The 21,043-nt window shown below is 34.6% G+C and overlaps 3 protein-coding genes, 1 long non-coding RNA gene and 1 pseudogene across 5 annotated transcripts; all 5 read right to left on the bottom strand.

Moving 5' to 3' along the window:
- Nucleotides 1-413: 413 nt before the first annotated feature.
- LOC8273402 lies at nucleotides 414-3,777 on the bottom strand (annotated as a pseudogene).
- On the bottom strand, nucleotides 3,774-4,844 carry LOC8273403 (F-box protein At5g49610). Its single transcript, XM_002521535.4, has one exon. The coding sequence runs from the start codon at nucleotides 4,842-4,844 to the stop codon at nucleotides 3,774-3,776; it is 1,071 nt and encodes a 356-aa protein (XP_002521581.2).
- On the bottom strand, nucleotides 4,749-9,185 carry LOC8273404 (plant-specific TFIIB-related protein 1). 2 transcript variants are annotated; one of them, XM_015720795.3, is made up of 4 exons: nucleotides 8,469-9,185; nucleotides 8,184-8,342; nucleotides 6,901-7,645; nucleotides 4,749-4,910 (listed from the first exon to the last, which is right to left on the bottom strand). In XM_015720795.3, the coding sequence occupies exons 1-4, from the start codon at nucleotides 9,048-9,050 to the stop codon at nucleotides 4,894-4,896; spliced, it is 1,503 nt and encodes a 500-aa protein (XP_015576281.1). In that variant the 5' UTR covers nucleotides 9,051-9,185; the 3' UTR covers nucleotides 4,749-4,893. The 2 variants fall into 2 exon arrangements, with proteins under 2 accessions (XP_015576281.1, XP_002521582.1); XM_002521536.4 differs by lacking the exon at nucleotides 4,749-4,910 and having other exon boundaries at nucleotides 6,698-7,645.
- A 1,035-nt stretch (nucleotides 9,186-10,220) lies between these two features.
- Nucleotides 10,221-16,473, bottom strand: LOC8273405. Its single transcript, XM_015720803.3, has 3 exons — nucleotides 16,011-16,473; nucleotides 15,685-15,900; nucleotides 10,221-10,600 (listed from the first exon to the last, which is right to left on the bottom strand). The coding sequence occupies exons 1-3, from the start codon at nucleotides 16,266-16,268 to the stop codon at nucleotides 10,520-10,522; spliced, it is 555 nt and encodes a 184-aa protein (XP_015576289.1). The 5' UTR covers nucleotides 16,269-16,473; the 3' UTR covers nucleotides 10,221-10,519.
- A 2,055-nt stretch (nucleotides 16,474-18,528) lies between these two features.
- LOC125370152 lies at nucleotides 18,529-19,767 on the bottom strand. The gene is made up of 2 exons (XR_007216051.1): nucleotides 19,325-19,767; nucleotides 18,529-19,174 (listed from the first exon to the last, which is right to left on the bottom strand). It is a non-coding gene; the product is annotated as an uncharacterized LOC125370152 (long non-coding RNA).
- Between the last annotated feature and the right edge of the window lie 1,276 nt (nucleotides 19,768-21,043).

Raw genomic sequence — 21,043 nt, 5'->3', positions numbered from 1 at the left:
AAATTTTACAACCAAACAAAAATATAAATTTAATTAAAAGAAAACAATATAAAATTACAGTGTCGTTTTGAGAATAAAGGCAAAAATTAGGTGACTAATGATGCAATTTACTATATTTATATAGTCTAGGTTTATGTCCCCACTTGTATTTTCTAAATCTCGTTTTAAGAAAATATTTCTTTGAATAATGTATATATAATTTTTTAAAAATATATATTATGCTATATTTTGTTTCATTGTAGTATAATTTTATCTCATCAATTTTATTAACTTAACAAAACTTCTCAAGTAATTCCTCAAAAACCGTGTAGTATACAATAAAGAGCAACATAATAAAAAAAAAAAAGATCTTAATCCATCACTAGTTTAGATGTTTTACAGAAAAACAACAACAATAATAATAATAATAATAATAATAATAATAATAATAATAAGACCATTGAATATCATTTATCATCTTATGGTTTACTACTAGTATCAGTATAACAAAAGTTACAAGTTGAAAAAGTAAATAATGTATGATACCAGCCAGGCTGAGAGAGTTTGTAGCAAAACCGACAGAAGCAGAATTCCATAGGAATCTAGCTAATCCCATTCGCTAGCAACTGGCTGGGCCAAAGAAACAAGGCCGTTTACATATGGCACATACTTAGGAATTTCTGCATCTGCTGCATTAGTTAGCCACTCTGCCTTCTGAGATCTTATGTGATAAGCCATAATTCTGCCCCCAACATCAAGGACCAGTGTGTCATCTTTCACAAAACACAAAGCCCGGCAGACTCCTTCCATATTCTCCACAACTTGAGGACTAAAAGTAATCACTTGCTTCAGATTCATATTCATGTCCCCATACACTTCAATTTTGATTCCTCTTGAGGCAAAAGGTAGCACAAACCACCATGCATCTCTGTTAGAGCACCGGTTGGTCCACTCCTAGGTGGGAGACTGAAAATCCCAAAATATTCATAGTTTATGTTAAATGCCAAGACTGAACCTGACTGTGTTTCCCAATAGGCAATCCCCCTCATGTAGAACCCATCGCCATTCAATGCCAGAGCATCCACTTCACAGCACACTGTCTCACTAATTTTCCAAGAGCCTGTCCTTGAAGAGTATATCTCAAAATGTAAAGCTGGAAGATCAGACCAATTGACAGCACAGATGAGCTCATAATTTGCTGAAAAATTGAACAGAGAAGGTTCAAAGGCAAGTACTATAGCTGTTCCAGGTCCATGATAGAGTTTTGGCGATGGAAGCTTCCTCCAGTCCTTAGTCGCAGGGTTACAAATATAGTAAGCTTGATCTTCGTCGCAGCCTTGGCAGCAGACCAACCCATTGCAACTGCTTCTGATGTCAACAGGTTCAGGCAAGAAACTGAGGGAGTTACTGGGAATGCCAAAAGCAGCTTGATCAAATGAAATGAAAGAAGGGCATCTACCAGGCAATTGGCGAAATAGACCAGAGACATTTTTGTAGTGAACAGTTTGCTTATGGGCGAAAAAAGGACTGATTATCCACTGATCCCATTGTTTAGAAACAGTTCTGAACTTGCACAGTGACTTGGCTGAGAGGAAAGGCAGAGCATGTTCCTTTACAATATCTCCAATGCCAACGCCCCTCTGCATTTTTATATTATCAGCAGATTTAGCAATATCTTCTGGACTTGGGTCAACAACCCGAGGAGGAATCGAGTTGTACCAATAAGATGGATACTGCAATTCAACAAACAGAACAATGACAAAAAGGCTCTGCAGACTAAGGTAGAGAGGACCATAAAAAAATTTGCCCAAGCAGCGCAGGAAAAACGACCTACTGCTTCAAGAAAACAAATGATAAATATCAATCTTTACATTGTATGAAATTTAAACTTAGTGAAAGTAAAAAAGAAAGATTTCAGAACATACCATGTCATACCCTGTCATGGCATCTGATTTCAGAGGGTCCATATTCATCCATTGTTGTATGCCTTGTGAGAAGGGGTCTTCTTCAACGTCATCAATCATGAGGTCATTAACCATTTCTTCCAGCTTGTCACACTTCAAATTCGCCATTACCCTTCAAAGAATCGTTAAAAAGATTTCAGATTGCATAAGGTTTCATATATATCAGAAAAATCCCGAAGAATCTCATTAAAATCAAAACCATGATCTTGATAATATAAGAAAATGAAAATTCTTAATAAAATTTAGGAAAATTCTTTCCCTGCAATTAACACGGAAGTGGAGTCCACCCAAATAAGTAACAGTGATAAAAAAAATCAAAAGAAACTTGACTTACAAGAAATAATAAGAAACTAAACAATTAAAGAACGTAGAAAAGAGAATTAGGGGTTCTTGATTTCTTTTTCTAATTAATAGAATCAAGTGCAGTTTTACATATATATTCTGGTCTCTTTAAGGCAAATCAAGGAAAGAATTGGACTAAAAAAGAAAAAAGAACTGGAGTTTGCTCTCCTGCACAAAGGTTGATTTCGGTTTCCTCACTTGCTTTCTTGTTTTTTATTCTTTTGCATTGAAGTGAAGAAAACTGGAACCAAATTCCATTAAGACTTAAAACGAACACCAGAAAAAACCAACAAAAGAATTCGAATTCACACCACGAAAAATGAGACACAGACGTGCAAACAGGAATCGAACAATGCCCTAAACAAATAATAGAGAAGAATGAGATACAGAAACAGAGAGAGAGAGATGCTTTGAAACGAATGAGAACCGAGACTGAGTTTTTCCAAAGACTTATGTTATGGCGCTGAGGAGAGTAAACGGTTGCAGAAGCAAGAGAAACTTCAACGTAAATATGGAAGTGGTTTGGTTAGAAGAAGAAGAAGGGGGGAAGATGGCGGGTACTTATAGAACGTGAATGGACAGGTGGGGTATATGATTGTTGCGGGGGAGGGAGGGGTCAAGTAGAGTAATTAGTCCTTTTGACTACTCCCGCTTCATTTCTTTTTACACAAAATTTAACTTCACAATAATAAGTATTGATTTAGTCAATATATTCATATACTAAATATGTAGTTATATATTCATATATATTGTTGAAAAATAACGTATTAATTAGAGTTCTTGGCCACACCACTTGAAACTTGGGGGCCAAAAATCGATGGTGGTTGGAGGTGCAAAGCATCTACCATCCCTCATTCAAAAAAGAAAAAGAGAAATTAGAGAGAGTTTAGTGAGTATGAAAATAAAAAAGTAATTTATTTTTCTAAATTTTAAGTCAATATTTTTATATTTAAAAGATATTATTATTAAAACCTGAAATGATGGATCATGAGTTGTTTGTGTAAAAGGTTATGGAAACTTTAATATGGAGAAGAGAAGAGAAGGATATTAAATGAGAATTTTGATTCGACTTACGTTATCAGCGGTTACAGCATGCCATTTCAATTTCAGGGTACAAAATCTAGGCATATGGACTGAAATGGGATTGCTATTAATGGGCTAACTCAGTTGCAGAGCTTCTCCTGCTATTTCCAATCCCCTTCTCGAGGAAGATTGGCAGCAATTGATCACTTTCAAAATTCAGATGATACAACTGAAACCATATTAAGACCCCCATGATTGCTCGGCTGCAGCTTAATGAGAAAAATCCTGATAATTTCTCAGAGGCTAAATTAAATATTCAGTTTCAATCAGTTGATTTTCGATCCAGGGAAATTCATATCTGGGAAAAGGAACACAAAATCCACGGTATTGGTATTTTATTATCAGTCCTAAAACGATATCAAAGTGCAGAACAACTTGAAATGACACTTCATGAAGAGGACTGAACTAGACCTCAACTAGGCTGTTCACATAGGGAATCATCCTTGCATGATGCTCATCCTCAGTAGCCAATTGTTTGATATGTTCAGTCTTCATGTGGCACGAAATAAGTGTCCTCCCCAACTGAATCACCAGAACTTCACCTATAAATACCAGAATTCCGTTATCACTGCGCCCATCGAACACCGTATAGTTTAAAGTGATATCTCTCGTTTCCCATGCTCTTGTTTTGCTATTCATTTGCATTGTGTTTGTGTAGGCATTCGTCAGCTCTGCTACAGTTACTTTTGAACCGTGCATGGAAGCACTGCAAAGTTTCCCATTCGCCACACCTAGCGCACCAGATCGTAAAGGCAGGTACAGAAGTGTTGACCGTTCACTTGCAAGATCAAAAGCAACAATGCGCAAACTCTCTGACCGCCAATAAATAACACCATCAACATAAACACCTGTAGAGGGAATAATCCGTCGATTGCCGAAGCAAATCTCACCAAAAGTTCTCCAAGATCCTTCTACAGAGGAATAAATCTCAAATTCTAATCCATCCAGATCAGATTGAAATGCACAAATCAGCTTGTATTCAGCCACAAAGTTCAACAATGATGGCTCATAGACAAGCACTAGAGCTGGGTCAGACCCATGGTTAGCATCCGGTCTGGGAAGTTTCTTCCATTGCCGTGTAACAGGATTGCAGATGTAGTAGGCTTTGTATCCTGCATGACCCTGGCAACAGAGAAGTCCATTGGAAGAACACCTGATATCGACCAATTCAGGCAAAAACTTCAAAGATGGGTCTGGTACTCCATATGCCATTACGTCAAGGGAAATAAATGATGGCAAGGACGAATCAGATTGACAAAAGAGGCCTGATACATCACCAAAAGAATTTGACTGGTTGTGGGCAAGGAAAGGAGTCGAGATATAAAGCCTCCAATCCCGACAAACACTAGTGAATCGACAAAGTGATTTAGCAGGAAGGTAACGAAGGGCGTGCTCTCTAACAATATCTTTGAGGTCCATGTAAATCCTGTGATTTCTGTTCGCAGTATATGTCCCACCTTTCTTTGCTCGATCCATTTAACTTGCAAATTAGACTTGATTCCACTTAATGAACTGCAGCCAATCCTTAATAATCAGAACTACCTGTTACAAATATGCAATCATAAACCCATAATAAGCATGTGTTAGAGAGAGATATCATATAATACATCCAACAAATTAATATAAGAGGACACAGACTATAATAAAGAAAACTGAAGGAAAAATGAGAAGATGAGAAGAAAAAGAAAACCAGAACTTGAAGAAACAAAACTCTGCTTTTGATTGATGAAAGCTCCACCGCAAACTTGTGTTTTTTTTTAAAACTTAATGCATATATATATTTTAATACTAATTCTTTTTGAAGAGAAAAAGGAAGACTAATCCATATTGTAAAAAAGAAAAATACAAATGAAAAATAAAACAGTCTTGCCTGTTTAACTGTTCAATGCCCATTAACAATCTAGCATTAATTCTTATCCTGCCCGTTAGAAAACAAAGACTTCTATTAGGACTATAATTACCGGCAAAACCATACTTCTTATATTATAGATTAGAATTCAAATATGACGCACAACAATCATCCAAAACTATATATTTTCAGTGTTTCGAACTAGTATCTCTGATTGCATTAAAAAAAAAAAAGAAAGAAAGAAAGAAAGAAAAAAAAAAGTAGCCTAGAGATAAAAGAATCTGCTCAGCTCTTCAACCCCTCTTTATATTAAGCTGTGGTTTTATTCAAAGAAGTATTCTGTATGAAGGCAAAAGTAGATGGACGAAAGATGGATGATCCGTCTTAATATGCAATTAGAGGCACAATCTGAAAAACTATGGAGAAAATGGTTAGTGTGAAAGTGAGAGATGTTGTGAAACACTTTTGATTCTGTCCAAAAGAAAAAAGCCTGGATTGGCTAGATTACAATTGTCCAGAACATGGTTTTATATTCTGAGAAAGCAGCATTGCATAATCAATGCATCATTATCATCAGTACCATCAAAAGCATGTTAAGTTATAAAATGAATTCAGATTACTAAACAACATTACCTTGAATATAAATCGAAATAATAATGTACATAAAATAATAATCTTATTTGAAAATATTTTGAGAAAGGCCAAGGTCTAAATCCACCCCTCAGCGAAAGCACATTTGAGCATTATGTTTACCGAAACTCAATGCTGACTCGATTATGACATACTAAACCTAAACCTAGCATTGCAATCATTTTCTTGAACCCATCATGAACACGATTAAAGAAATTATATGAGAAAAAGAAGATGTGAAATAATTTGAATCCAATGGAAAAACAATGGTAGATGATCAAGTCAAAATCAAATAAAATCAATTGGAAGTAACATATAAACCTCAATCAACTACAATAATTCTTAAATTAAAGCAAAATAAATCAAGAAATTAAACCACCTGAAGCGCAATCTTCACTTTACATCAATGGAAAGCTACTTTTTTATTTCTCTTTATAACCCAAGCTCAGCAGACCAGCAAACACCAGAGTACATCACCGCTGTCATCGTTGTTTGAGAAGCCGATTCGCGATCACGAATTTTGATGTTTGGGTGTTGTTGTAGAGAGTGAGAGAAACGATGAGGGAAAAAAAGAAAAAGGAGAAAATCGGAGCGAAAGCGATATAGAGGAGAAAGATCGATAGCTATTTATTAGTTTTAAGTAGGAATGGAATGGGAAGCCATTCTTGGACTAGAATATGAATATAATAGAACTACAGTCCACACTTTGTTAATTTCAATTATTAAAATAAATCAATTAAATTTATTTTTTAAATAAAATAAATAATCATGAGATTTTTTTGAGAAATACTTTAGGTCAAAGTGTAATTAAAATACTTAGCGTTTCACATAAACGCTAAAATGTGACCCGTTTTGAGAACGTTAAGGTTCGTTCATAAGATAATAATTGGAGAATTCAATTTAGCGATAACTGCAAGAACATAATTAGAGAGTTACTGCTACAATTTTTTAGGTATTTTTTCCAAGAATTTACGACACAAAAGCGCGCTTGAGCTTACACATGCTACTTCTCCGTGTTAGCATTATTACTACTACCATTCTGAATGCTAATACCTTTAAGCTCAGCATAACCTGGTGCTAACTTGGGTGGTGGCTGTACAATTGGAGAAGGTCCTGATGCAGGTGCTGACCGAAAAGGCCAGGTGATGCTGATAGTACTCATTCCTGAAGCTGGAGGGTTTGAAAATTGGTTTGGCCTCGATGCACCTGTCAACTCTTTTTCTATTATCTGCTTATCTACCTTCTCTTCAAACTCTTGACAGCTACCCTGCAATTCGTTCCCATTCAGATTTTTCTCCCCTGATGTTGTCACCCCAGAAGCTCCAAACTGAAGCCACGGCTGCCTGAAATTCTGCCATGCTGGGCCACGGCTCCCCCGAGAATTACCATTGCTTTCAATGTCCTCTTTGGCCCTGGCCAACACATTGTTTGTTTTGTTTGATTTGTTATCTGGCTGTTTGTCTTTGTCCACAGGGGGAGATGTTACTTCAACCGGATCAACTCTAGGTGCAGATGAACGGCCTGAGGTGATCACTGTAGTAGGAAATGCTTTCTCAGGAGGGACAGCAGGAGTATAATTTGATGGAAGTAGATCATCCCAGTTTTCCAACAGTTCCTTGTAGACTTTTCTGAGGGTGACCTCAGTCAGACCTGTCACCTTACAAATTTCTGCCTGCGTCTTTCGCTTGTCTTCTAATTGGCATGCCAAATATATAGCAGCTGCAGAGATGCTAATGGGATTCCTGCGAGTACAGAAGCATTTGTTGATAACTACTTCTCCAATATGAGTCGCCAATTCCTGGCCAAATATGTCAAAGTCAGCAATTGATAACATTTGATAAAGTGAGACTTAGAAGTGAAGATGTCCACAACAAACTATACTAGCAACAAGCAGACAGTAGTGGTTCCTTCCATTATCTTGAGTCATCATTTTCATGCTTTAAGGTTTTAATTTAATCACAATTTTAAGCACATTTTGTGTAATACCCATTTTTAATATCAATAAAAAAACAGAAGGATAACAACTGAGAAGATTTATGCTTTATGCACATATCCAAACTGTGCTTTGCAAAACATAAATGCCCCCTTCACTTCCTTCGTGACAAAGGAAGGCGTTTTGCTTAACCTCAATATCTCTAACAGCACAAGAAATTTGGAGCTCTCTGACAGTTCAAGTTTTGCAATTTTGTGAAATTTGTTATTGCTTTTTCATTTCAACTTCTCTTTTCCTAGTGAAAGGAAGAGTTTTTTTCTCTAACTTCGTTTACACATTCCAAACCCTCAAACACTAAAGAACATTTCCAAGTTGACTAGTGAAGTCCATGCAAACAAAGTACCTGAGCCGATTTGTTTAATTGGAGGAGGGTGCAGAATCTAGGCATATGAACTGAAATGGAATTGCTATTAATGGGCTGACTCAGCTGCAGAGCTTCTCCCAGTATCTTAATGTACTTTCCAATCTCCTTCTGAGGAACATTGGCAGCAATTGAGATTTCCTGTTATACCAGATCACTTCCAAGATTTAGTCGATAATTACAACTGAAAATACATTAAGATCACCAAAAAAAATGAAACAGGAAATCAGAAACACATAACAGCCAATTGTGAGCAAGTAGCGATACCTGAAGGGTTCTGGGCTCCTGGGCCTCTCTAATAGCCTGAACAAGAGCAGCAGTGGCAAGAGCTTCAACGCTGCGGTTCCTCAAGCAAGTAGCGGAGCAGCAGTCTCTAAACAACTGAAACGCATGATCAGAAATATCACAATCCAACCCCAAGATCGAAGCCACATCGATAATCTGCATATAAGCTCTCAGATTATCGACAACCACAGTGGACGAATTCGAGTTCGACGCTGAGGCAGTTAATTCAAGGGTTCGTTCAAGCTCAGCGAGGTGCCCTGAAAATGAGAGAGAGGAACGGAGGGAGAGAGGATTGGGTTCAAGAGACCAAGTGGAGAAAACAGTGATGAAGCCCGTGGGCTCAAACGGGTCCTCGTCGTCTCCTTCTCCTTGGGGCTGGATGATTGGGAGATCCGAAGTCACCAGGCTTAGAGGGTTGTCTTGTGCCCTATTATGGAAAACGTGGTATTGTTGGAATTGACGTTCTTCCACCACTCTCCCGCAGGATGTACACTCCAATATTGACCGGCCGCTCGTTGACGTGGCGCACCTCGCCTGCGCCGCCGGGCAGTACGGACATTTCATCTTTTTACTTCTATTAACGGTTATCTGCAATCCAACTCTATAATCTGAAACAGAATTTTTCCTTGATCGCCGGGACGCTGACCTGCGCAATACACAGATATTGTTTAATTGGCAAAAGGATTAAAGAAAAAAAGAAGCACATGTAATATATATTAGCAGCAAATAATTAAAAAAATATATTATTATTTGAGTTAAATTGTAAATAAATTATTAATTAATAACTAAATGATTTAGTATTTTTCTATTATGGTAGAAATATGATCTCTTGTAAAATACTAAGTTAAAGTGTAATTCTTTTGAAATTTAATGTTAGTTTTAATTTGGAAAAAAAGATAGAAAAGACAAAACTTAAAATAATTTGGAGAAGGTTAATTCAACCCATATTCTTCAATAAGCCTTTTAACATTTTTATGAAGGTTAAAATAATTACCAATTGGGTTTAATTGGATATGTATTGCAGAATATTAACACGTGAACAATAATGGTTTAATCAATTATATATTTTATATTATAGGAAATTAAGCAGTAATTCCAAAATGTAGAATATTGGAGATTGAGTAATGGCTCATTCTTCCACTCACAGAGGAGTGCACATCTCTTTCGGCGGGGGAGAGGTACAAGGACTCCCTCTAAAGCCTTGCTTGGATGGGATTACGGGAAGAGTAACTAAAAGAAGGTAAAGAGAGGAGAAGAATGGTGAAGAGAACAAAACAATCAGCTTCCATCACTTTTTTCCATTTAAAATATATAGATTTTAGTTCCACATAAATTTAATTATGTAACCAAATTATATAAATAAATTATGATATTTTTCAATTTTCTTTCCCAAAGCAAAGAAAACCTTTCATTCTATTTTCTTTGCTTATATGTGAGTTTACTGGGACGTGATTTTAGTCTCCTCTTCTTTTCTCAAGTGATTCTATTATTATATCACATTAACTCAAGATATAATGTCATCCTTGAAAATGATTCATATTTAGATCAAAATTTCATAAATTTCCAAAAAGAATATTGAGTGAAACATCTTTTGAGATTTTTGGAATCAAAATGTACTTTCATTCACTACCAATTTTTATGTAATATCATGATAGAATACAATAAGAACCTGCTGCTAGCCTGGTTTGTCCATGAACAAATATAGAATACATATATGCATCAAGGAACACAATGTAAAGTATCACAATAATTTTTCTCACTTTTCATATCATGAAAGAAATCTTGTCAAAAATTTCTCACTGAATTCATCTACTGAAAAAGGTTGTTTCAGAACCACAGATAAGGGGATCTTGTGCAAAAACTTGGAAGATGAGAACCTAACTAGATACATACTTTGTCCCGGTTATGAAATTGTGAAGAACTGAGTATGGTTACCTTCACTACAGGTCACAGATAGTGGCAGCACAAGAGCAGTTGCATGCTATTACAAAATGATAATGCAGATTCCAAGCATATGGTTCTTGATGTTCACCTCATTTACCGCTCCCTTTTGAAGTCCTGGCAGCCCCATCTTTACCTACTAACTTCAAACTCTTACTTAATTCTCGAGCACTCTGATAGTATACAAAAGAAACACACAGGCCAACATGTAGTTAATTGCTAATGAAGTAAGCATGTTTCTCAATTATCAAAAAAAAAGTGTGCACAACTTTCCTATCTTCTATAAGAAAATTGTAATTGAAATTTGAGTCTGCATTTGATATCACAGTTGATGATTTTTAAATAAACCATGAACAAGTTCTGATAGACAACCTCAGAGTCACGGTTCATTGTGGAAACCATAAACACTAAAAGTAGAATAGAAAACAGTATAATACTCCATTTCAACCTAGCAGCTAATTGCATATCTATTAAGAGGTCAAGGAAAGTTGATGACTAGCAGAAGATAATCACATTGAGGGTTGAAACTGGTGCACTGAAAACTAGGTTAGCTAAGGCTTCATTGAAAATAATTAGTCCAGCCCAGTTGAGCAAGAGGGCAGGATATATAATGCAACTTGGGACAATGGTTCTTAACGGGGAAATACATGCTGGTTCACACTCTCAAAAGGGTGAGTTAGTATACTTGTTTATAAGAGAAGAACTAAGCAGAAAAATCAAAGGAAGTTGACAATGCAGGATGCAGCTCCAGTAGACAGCAGATATGAAAATGAGGAATGACAGTGAACCAAAACATAAAAGGTGAAGCCACAAATGCTTAACTTTGAGTACTATTGATAAAACTTCTCTTCAACATGAAGACCCTTAATTTGTTTGCAGTGTACGCCCTGGATATAGGATTACCAGGCCATGGAACTCTGTTTTTAATAGACTATGGATGAGATCTTATACTTCGATTAAAATAATAAGACAACTTAAGAAAGATAAAGACTTAAACAATTAGAATCATCCTAAATGAGTTAGAATCATGTCCTAATCTAGCTAACCTACAAAAAACCAAACAGCATGGAATAGCACATTGCTGCATCATTGCATGCTAAATGAGTATTGAAAGAATAAAAAAGGCTAAATAAGTATTAAGAGAATTCAAGGAAAACGGCCTCCAAACTTTCATCCAAGGAAGCTTAAAACTAAGAGGTACAGTAACAAAAAGAATGCTAGATAGATTCACCTATTATAGAAATGAAGGATATAAAAAAGGCATATTGACCAGTGAAATTAAAAATGCAGCAAGTCAGGCTATTCAAGTCTATGATGAGAGACATCATGACCCAGGAGGAAACCTATATGCTGGTTAAGACAAGGAAAACGTGAATAGAAACAGGAATGTTGTAGTCATGCATCTGACAATGTACAGAAATAACAGAGCAGATAAACTGTTATTATAAGTTGTTTAATTAAATTGGAGCAAGGAATTCAACATAAGGCTTAAAACTAATGGACTGTCTGCACTTGTTTCAGTGTGGCATTTCCTTAAATTTTCATTAAAATTTCATAAACTTAACTAGCTGTAGCATTTGTTTTTCTCTCTTGATTATATGCCTAGTGTTGCACACAATTAGCATGCTGATTGCAGTTCCATTTGTCCATTTGTCTCAACAAAAAAAACTTGTATAGGAAACATTTCCTGTGATGAACATTTTCTAAGGAAAACATATTGCTTTACATTCTTTTCTTATGAAAGTGTAATTGACTACAGAAAGCACAGCATAAGACATTAATTTTCTTTCATCAGAGAAGACCATAAGAAGACATGGAGAATGACAACTCTACATGTTCCACTTTGTTTTATTCAGTGCAAGGAGGAATTACATAAAAATAAGTAAATAGATAATAAAAAGAAGGTAAGCTGTGGGAGGTCACCAGCAGCTGGAGACTATAAAAGTTATGCCAATATCATATTTATGCATGTGGTTCTCTTTTTTAGCTCCTTAACAACCATCCAGCAACCCAACTGGACAAGATCAAACATAATTGAGATACAAACAAGTTGGTAGGAAAAAAATTTGTTGCCATTGTTGATAAAATTTTAAGTGGCTACAATTGAAAATGTGTATTTTTCTTGGTCCATCAGAGATATAAACTAGAATTATGTTTTATAGGGCCTAGGCATCAAAAGATAATTAGTCCACAGAGATATTAGCATTAGGAAGTGTTGGTAGGGCCAGAAACTATTCCCGTTGAAGAAGTTAGGCTGAGCATAGGTTAGATTGGCTGACAATTTGTTTATGATCTGGACAACAAAAATATTCAACTGAGTGAAGAAAACTACATTAGTTCCATACAAAAATAAATAAATAAGTGACGCAAATTTCCACAAGCTAGATAGGTACTAAAAGTTTCATTTGGCTATTGCCTAGAACACGTGCATAGGCTAATGAAAGAAATAGACTAATGAGAAAATAGCTTCACATGGGTTCATGGATTTAAAGAAAACTATTTGGCATGGTTGCGACTTGCAAGTTTCATGTCGGCATTAGGGAACGAATATATGATGTCAATATCATTATGAAAAACAGCAGAAAAGCAAGAGCTCAACTATTATGATATTAGTGGATGAGAATAGCAAACTTCTAATCCTTTCAATCAGCTTCTTGTACCAATAACTTTTCTTAACTTTTTAAGTCCCTGTAGTTTTCACTTTAGTTGCCAACAAGCTAACGGGCTACTTATTAATATATAATGATGAACCAAAGTATATATACTCATGGATGAAACTAGGTCAGGTAATACAAGAAAAGGTGAAGATTCCATAAGTCAAAGGTTTGGGAGTCTAACAAATCTAGTAGTGGGGGTGGGTTACATAGAAAACTGATAACCAAAAACAATCAAGGGCTGCTTCACAAGGACGGACAGCATCAGCAGTGTACAGACTAAGGGAATATGTTGTTTGATTGTATAGTGCTACAGTTGAAGACGATTGATAATATAGAGATTAGGCTAGTTAAAGTTCGAACGTCAAGGTGTTAATTAAATGAGCACAATCATAGTTGTTAAAGGAGAAAGGCCACCTAGGCGATAAGGGCTCTTGGTGCCTAAGGTGCAAGGCGCAAGGCGAGGCCTGCGCCTGACAGAAGTGAGGCGCAAAAGATAAAATAAAATAAACTAGAACTCATAACACAACCCATGCATAAAATAAAAAAACATAACACACAGCCAAAGAAAAGAAATAAAAAGATCTTGACAATCATGTTCAAGAGGCATTTACAAACAACAAAAAGGCATGTTTAAAGGAGATGATAAAAGTAAAACATAGTCTTATAAATAACTAGAAATCCTAAAATAGTAGAAATCCTAAAGCATCTTCCACTACTAATTTATTATAAAGTCTATAATCATGGTCTTGGTCCTACTCCTACACTTCTAGGCAATTCTTCTCTTCCTTTTCTTGATCAATGTCTTTTTGCCCTAATCTTCTTTCTTCCATTCTTTTAAATTTTTTTTTGAGATAATTAGGTGTGGGTAAGCCTACATATTCTACATTAAGTCTATGGTGAAGGGTTGAGATCATTGTATGTCTTAAAAGAAAAAAAAAAAAAAAATTCAAAATATTACAAAGGCACTCCTCGACTTAGGTCTGAGGCGCACAAAGGCGTACGCCTTAGTGAAGTCGCCTGCCCTTCTTGGCTTGAGGTGCTAAGGCTTGCACCTTGTGCGACTCTCGCCTCAGGCGTGCCTTTGACAACTATGAGCACAACTAAAATGAAAGTGTTCAATACGTGTGCAGTAATAGAAGAAAGAGTAGGATGAGGGACTAATGCACCTGAACGAAGGTAAAGGTAAAAGAAAACATTAATAATTAAGAGAAGGTTGTTAAAGCTAGTTTAGCCACATGCAACACAAGCTCCTAAATTAAGGTGAAAGTGCTCGTACTTGAGCACATGGGACAGAAAGAATGAAAGCCTAAAAAATTATGGGATCTGCAGTCATATCGGAGACATGTAATCTAGATAAGGCAGAACATAAAACAAGCATCAATTTTTAACCAACCTTCAAGTTAGGTCCAAACTTTAGCCTAATTAAATGAGGCCAAACCAGATTTCCTCATAAAAGAAAGTCAATGTTCTTTTGCGAAAAAGTCTAATGTAATTATCGACACCTTAGGGTGAACCAATTGAGTTATTTTACAAAAAGATGCGCAATTCTGTTACTTAACATGCACATACAGATATGATCCACACCAAGAACAATGAAGTTATATAGCTCAAGTTCATCATCAACTATCATGACAAGTAGTATAAGACTATGTAGAGAGTTGGGGATGATAAAATATGAAGAGCTGTAAGAAGACATAGCAGTATGCTAAAACTATTAGCAAAGGATGTGAGTGTACAGTATCCAATTCAGATAAGTAATAGGTGGTCGAGGAAGTTAACCTACACTTCACCCCTTTTTTTCTCTCTTCGGTACAATGAAATGTGTATAGTAATTGGTGGGTAGCACGCCTCTTCTTAAGGCAAATCCTAAGCTTTTGCTATGGGATGCCCCCTTGCTGACCTGTACTTTCTAGTTCGATAGTATGTTGGCCAGGGACCAGATGACCATGAACTTTTTCACATATCATAAATTTGCTTTTACAAATTATCTATATGTATTCACCATCCAATGCCCAGAACAGTGTAACACCATGAAATTTAATTATGCAACCAAAAAAAGGAAAAAAGGGAAGAGAAAAAGGAAAATACTAACCTTCAAAATATACCAAATTAACCGCAAAGCATACTCGAGAAAAAGAAAGGAGAAAAAAAAACAAGTGTATCCAACTAGGCATAAAATTCATGGTCCAAATAACTCTAGATACCAATCTAAATATTATAACTTGCCCTGATTGTGTCAGCTATGGAAATTCCTGCTTTCACTTAAGCACATCTCTTTGTCACTTACAAGCTCATTTCTAACAAAAATACCAGTTTGGGTATATTTGTAACAGGAATGAACTAAAGATAATTCACAATAACTAAAAAAGAACAATTTTCACAGATATACATATTAGTTTCCTCACTTGTGTGCAACCCAGTAGCTTAGAAAGTTCACTAAGATCTAAGATCACATAATAACAGAAAATTCAACTAGCCTGATAAGCATCTACCGTAGGTACTTGTTTGTCGGCACACAAATCATAATTCATACTTCCATGGATATGATAATATTAATAAAAATAATGATGGTTGGTTGAGAAGTTTAAGGAAATGCTGACCGTGGATTGGACAGGAGGAGGATCGAGAATAATGGAACGGACAGACATCTTAGCGATCTCAGAAATGGCAGCGTCTTTAATACCAGGGACATCGCTGGTCAAATCCTCATAGGCAGCTTCAAAAGCCTCCTGCCAAAATCTGGGTAATCTGATCCGATGGCTATTAGTGTATACATCCCACATGTGCTTCACCACCCTTTCCCTCTCTTCCATTTCCTGCATAATTCAAAACCAAAATCACCACAAGATCCAATCGAATCCAATCCAAACCACGAAATAACTAATTAATTAAAAAATAAATAAGAAAACAAAAAATAAACACTGACTAGGACATCGAGATCGTCGTGAATAGGAGCGTCAATGTCGTCTGACAGACGGTTGAGATTGCCGGCTGACCACCGAAGCGTGACGGTTCCAGTGAACATTGACCAAAATGCCAATAGCAAAATCGCGGCTAATGCCCAAAACTTGTAACGACCTTTCCCAAAAACGCTAGAATCTGAACTTTCCTTCTTTGAATTTGTTGCGCTTGTTGTAGTGGTTGCTGCTATCGTCGATGTCGGGAGAGAATCGTCATCCTTCATTTCGATTTTCCGTACTTTAAAATTTTACTCGATTAGTATAAGGTTGAAGATAAATTTAATAATGAATGTGATTCCAAGTTTTAAGGCGTATCGTGTTTGTGTGTGTCTCTGCGAGAGGGCAGTGTTTAGAAATGAAAAGTTAAAAAAGGGAGTCAGATTTGGAAAGGAGTGTAGTTCGATCCAGTTGAAAGGGATCTCTATTTGCTGTTTTAAACAAAGAAGAGGCGATTACATATTTTGTGGGCCACCCTTTTCTTTTCTTTCTAAAATACTTTTCTTTTTTTTATTTGAAAATAAAGTTTAGGCAAAAGGTATAAAAAGAAAGCCTTCAACTTATTATAAAAGTCTAATTAAGTTCTCATTCTTTCTTTTTATTCAATTAAACCTATTAATTTTTGTAAAAGGTCCTCATCTTCTTTTTGCCGATTAAACCGTTAGTTTTTATAAAATGTCCAATTAACCCTTAATGCTAACAGCGTTTAAAATTTTATTACGTATAAGGTCTCATTATTTTGAGAACGCGAATAATAACAGCTTTAAAATTTTAAAATAATATCTATATCATGTGAGAGAAAGAAAGCCACTTATTCTTCTTTATTTAATTTACATCATAACTCCTACAACTGTAAAATCTCTTTTCAAGATTAGGTCTCCTTCTATGAAGTGTGCATCTTTATAGTTTTATTGCAAAAACATATTGAAAGTGATGGGATAAAATCTAACTCAACAATCCTCTACTTACAAATGAACGTGATGAAGAAAATAAAAATGTTGTTGTCATTTCGAGTAAAAAAAGAAATCACTACTATTTTTTATAAATTATGATTTATATATACTAATTGTACAAAAATAAAGAAGAAGTGGATTTATCTTTCTAATGTAATATAAACGTGATTTTAAAATATTTAAAGCGGTTATCATTCGCGTTCTCAAAATAATAAGATTATTACACTTAACGAAATTTTGAACACTGAACATTATGGAGTAATTGAACCTTGCAGAATTAACCATCTCGGAGACTCTTGGCATTTGTAGGATGCCAAAGGATAGTCTTAGTGAAGGTACAGCTGCAATTCCAAGCATCAATCTCCAACCCAGTTTAAGAGTCAATTTCCCAAATATCACATTTGAAAAATAGCCAACTAAGATGCCAATACTTATTCCAAACTCAGGTAAAGAGGTCAGGAAACCTCTTGATGATGGTGAAGAAACTTCTGCAGTGTAAACAGGAGCAACCATTAGAGAAAAGCCTACACCAATGCCTGCGATGCATCTTCCAGTTAATAAGATGCCATAATTAGGACCATATCCCATTAGTACTGAACCAAGCATGAACATGATGCAGGCTACAACAATTGTGTATTTCCGGCCAAGGTAGTCGGAGGTTCTTCCGGCGAGAAGGGAACCTACTAAGGCACATATATTCAAGATTCCGGCAAGGATTTGCACTTGCATATCACGGATTTTAAGGTCGTCTTTTATGAAAATCATGGCTACACTCATTACACCAGTATCTAATTAATTGGAAACAAATTGTAAATATTAGTTGACAAAAGCTATCTGCAATGAAACTTGAAAGAAAAGCCTAAAGCTGCAATAACTTTTATACGTAATTCAACAGTAACAATAGTAGACAAGACGTGCAGCAGGAGTTAGATGGAAAGAAAAGAATGAAAGAACATATATCATAACCAAATATAATGGATATCATTGAAGCAACTATGGCACATGCAGCTGCATACTTGTTGAATTTTGTGGAGTTTTCTAAACCTAGTCCTCCTTCCATTGATGACATGATTATTTTCTCTGCTTGTAATTAGGTTGCATCTCTATCCTTAAAGAAAAGCTCCCCATACAGATATATATATATATATATATGGATGACAGTATATGCATGTAAGTACAAACATATAACTCACGACTGCTTCTGACTATTGGTTCCTTCTAATGGTTCCATCTATTGGTTCCGTCTATGAGAACATGATCTGGGTAAATAAATTCTGCAGAAGATTTAAATTCTATAATTACGCTACAAGAACAAAATCTCAAATTCTATAAGAGTCCTCGACACTTTGACAAAACTTGCTTAATCTCCATAGTAATAGTAATAGCTATTATATTTATGTACACCAAGCCAAAGAATCGAACAAAAATCTCCTAAAATCGCAATCTGAAAGAGACCCACTAATGCTGTCTGGCAATATTAAAGCACGAAAGAAATAAAAAAAATTAAAAAATCGGAACATATGAAAAGAAAAGATTGGCGAATTGAAAGGGTCATTGTCTTAATAATTATGGATCCAAACCTGCTGGGTTACTTAATTTCATGTGGATAAGATTGCCAAACAATCCGACCTTTTAAGTCAACCAAATTGCTCTCCTTAATAAGCGACTGACTTGGTATCTTTTTGTTTGAATCTGTTTTTTCTTTTAATTATTAATTAAGATTTCCCACTGAAATTTGGCATATTGTAAAGCTGGAACCTTGAGATTTAGAAAGAAAAAAAATTAGAAATTTGTTAAAATTTCCTTCTAACTTTGCTGTATTAACAACTGATTAGCTTCAAAATTGCTTTCTTTAGAAGGAAAGAAAAATACTATTAGGTTCCAGTAGCCACCATTTCTCAAAGTAATCAGATTAAGAATCGCCAAGAAGATTATGTGGGGAAATTTGTTTGACATACAGAAAACAAATATAGCCATAATTGAGATGAAACAGACAAGCATTACGCCTAATCTATTCCCTTTAAAAATGTAAAACGACATTTTAGCTAATAACATGATCACAGCATGCAGTGACCTTAAAACGGAGATAAGATGTCAAAGATGAGAGATGGAGACAGCATCTTTTGGTTTCCAAACGTGTTGATGACCGGTGTGATTCTGTGAAAGCCATGGAGCGATTCCTGCAAAACAAACAGAGAAGTCCTTTAGGTTAGAAGGAGCGTAGAATGATTTCAAGAAGCTTTCATTTATGATGGGAAAATAGACAGAACAGTTCATAATGTTGGAGAAGAATAATAGGTTGGTCTGCCCAGGTCAGGAAAAGGGCATACCTGTTCTTGGTGGAGAAAAGAGGCAGCAAACCTTAATCCCGGGAGAGATACTCACAGTGGTGATGCAATCATAGCATTCAACAGTGAATGTGTACCTTTAGAGTCGCCGGGTACTTTATTTAAGAAAAATCAGACCCGTGTCTAACAAGTTCGGAGAGGAGGGGATTGTCTGTCGATTCATTGTCTAGGTCTAGCTAAGGAGGTGGCACAACCTTGAGAAAGCAGGTATGATCGGAGACCTTAGACATTCGAGATTGGTCTTGTACAAATATCTAGAGCATGCATGGTTTGAGATACTTGAGGTTGGCAGTGACGGTTATCACTTACGTCATATATTAACCTTACATTATATGCTTTTTCATTATGAATGTCGTGTTGGATTAATGGCTACATGTTTTCAAGAATATTATAGTTTAGTTGGTAAGGGGTACTCTTGTATTAAATTTTTTTTGTGAATCAGAGTTTAATTCCTTTTTTTAAGGTATCTATTGATTTAACCAAACTATATTAAAGCGTTTCATAAAAATTTAAAAAATAATTGATTTGATTTTTTTTTTTATTTTGATATTATTATTTTTATTTAATCTTATTAACAATAATTTACTTTAAATTGATATCATATAGTTAAAGGTTTATATTTTAAAATAAATAATTATAATATTTAGAATTATGGTATTTAAAATTAAAAATTCTTACTAGTAAAATTTAAATTTAAATTTAAATTTTTACTTTTAAAATAATTTTTATAAATATTTTTAATAATAAATTAAATTAAATTAACTATAAATTTTTTAATTATTATAAGTTATTTTTATTAATTTAGATCATTAAATATAATATAATAAAATAAATTATAATTAACGATAAATTATACTTTCAATGGTTATTTAACATATCGACAAAGAAACCGCTAATAAAATTTTATCAAACGGTTTAATTTATCGATTTATTAGCTATCGACTGTATTGATCAGTTGAACTAAATATGCCTTTAAATGCATTGAATCAACACAGATGGTCTGCTCTTCTAAAATTAACTAAAACAATATTAATCGGTCATCAATATTATAAAAAAATAAATTAATAAAAGTGTTAAATATTATATATTTTTATTAAATAATTAATATATATATAAAAGTTCTTTACAGTTAAAATTTTTCTAAATAAATTCTAATATTTAAAGAAATAGTTGTTTATATTAGATAATTTTTTATAAAATAAGAAAGAGGAGAATCAGATCCATAAAACAATATGGGAAAATTAAGAAATGACTTGGGAATGGATTTGGAAAATTCCAACAGAAAAAGCAGAAAACAATAACTCCACAATAATCTCCGCTGTGGAGTTTGAAGATGCTTTATAAGCGACATAATTGAATCTGTCGCTAATGACAAATGTAGATTGATGTTGCTAATTCTTAAGAAAATGACAAGAGTTTTATAATATTTTTTATTTATTTATTAATTTATATTAATTATTATGTCAATAAATAATAAATATATGCTGCAAATAAAATTTATGACTAAAAATGATAATTTAATATAAATTTGAATAATAAATTTCTTTTTAAATTTAATATTTAATATTGTAAATAAAATGATATAAAGAGAGATAAAATACATTAATATCTTGTAACATTATATAAAATAAAATTAATGAGAGAAAATAATACTACAATAAAAAATAGTATAATGATATACTTTTTAAAATTATATATATA

Source organism: Ricinus communis, chromosome 5, assembly GCF_019578655.1.
Source record: "Ricinus communis isolate WT05 ecotype wild-type chromosome 5, ASM1957865v1, whole genome shotgun sequence".
Classification (NCBI taxonomy): domain Eukaryota; kingdom Viridiplantae; phylum Streptophyta; class Magnoliopsida; order Malpighiales; family Euphorbiaceae; genus Ricinus; species Ricinus communis.
Note: the sequence above shows the minus strand (reverse complement) of the source record. Positions and strands in the feature narration are given on the sequence as shown.

Coding starts and splice junctions, on each gene's coding strand:
- LOC8273403 (XM_002521535.4), bottom strand. CDS start 4,844: ATGGATCGAGCAAAGAAAGGTGGGACATATACTGCGAACAGAAATCAC.
- LOC8273404 (XM_002521536.4), bottom strand. CDS start 9,050: ATGAAATGTCCGTACTGCCCGGCGGCGCAGGCGAGGTGCGCCACGTCA. Junction 8,343..8,468: donor AGGAGCCCAGAACCCTTCAG/GTATCGCTACTT, acceptor CTGGTATAACAG/GAAATCTCAATTGCTGCCAA. Junction 7,646..8,183: donor AATTAAACAAATCGGCTCAG/GTACTTTGTTTG, acceptor ATATTTGGCCAG/GAATTGGCGACTCATATTGG.
- LOC8273405 (XM_015720803.3), bottom strand. CDS start 16,268: ATGAAGGATGACGATTCTCTCCCGACATCGACGATAGCAGCAACCACT. Junction 15,901..16,010: donor ACGACGATCTCGATGTCCTA/GTCAGTGTTTAT, acceptor TGAATTATGCAG/GAAATGGAAGAGAGGGAAAG. Junction 10,601..15,684: donor CTCCTCCTGTCCAATCCACG/GTCAGCATTTCC, acceptor GTATACTATCAG/AGTGCTCGAGAATTAAGTAA.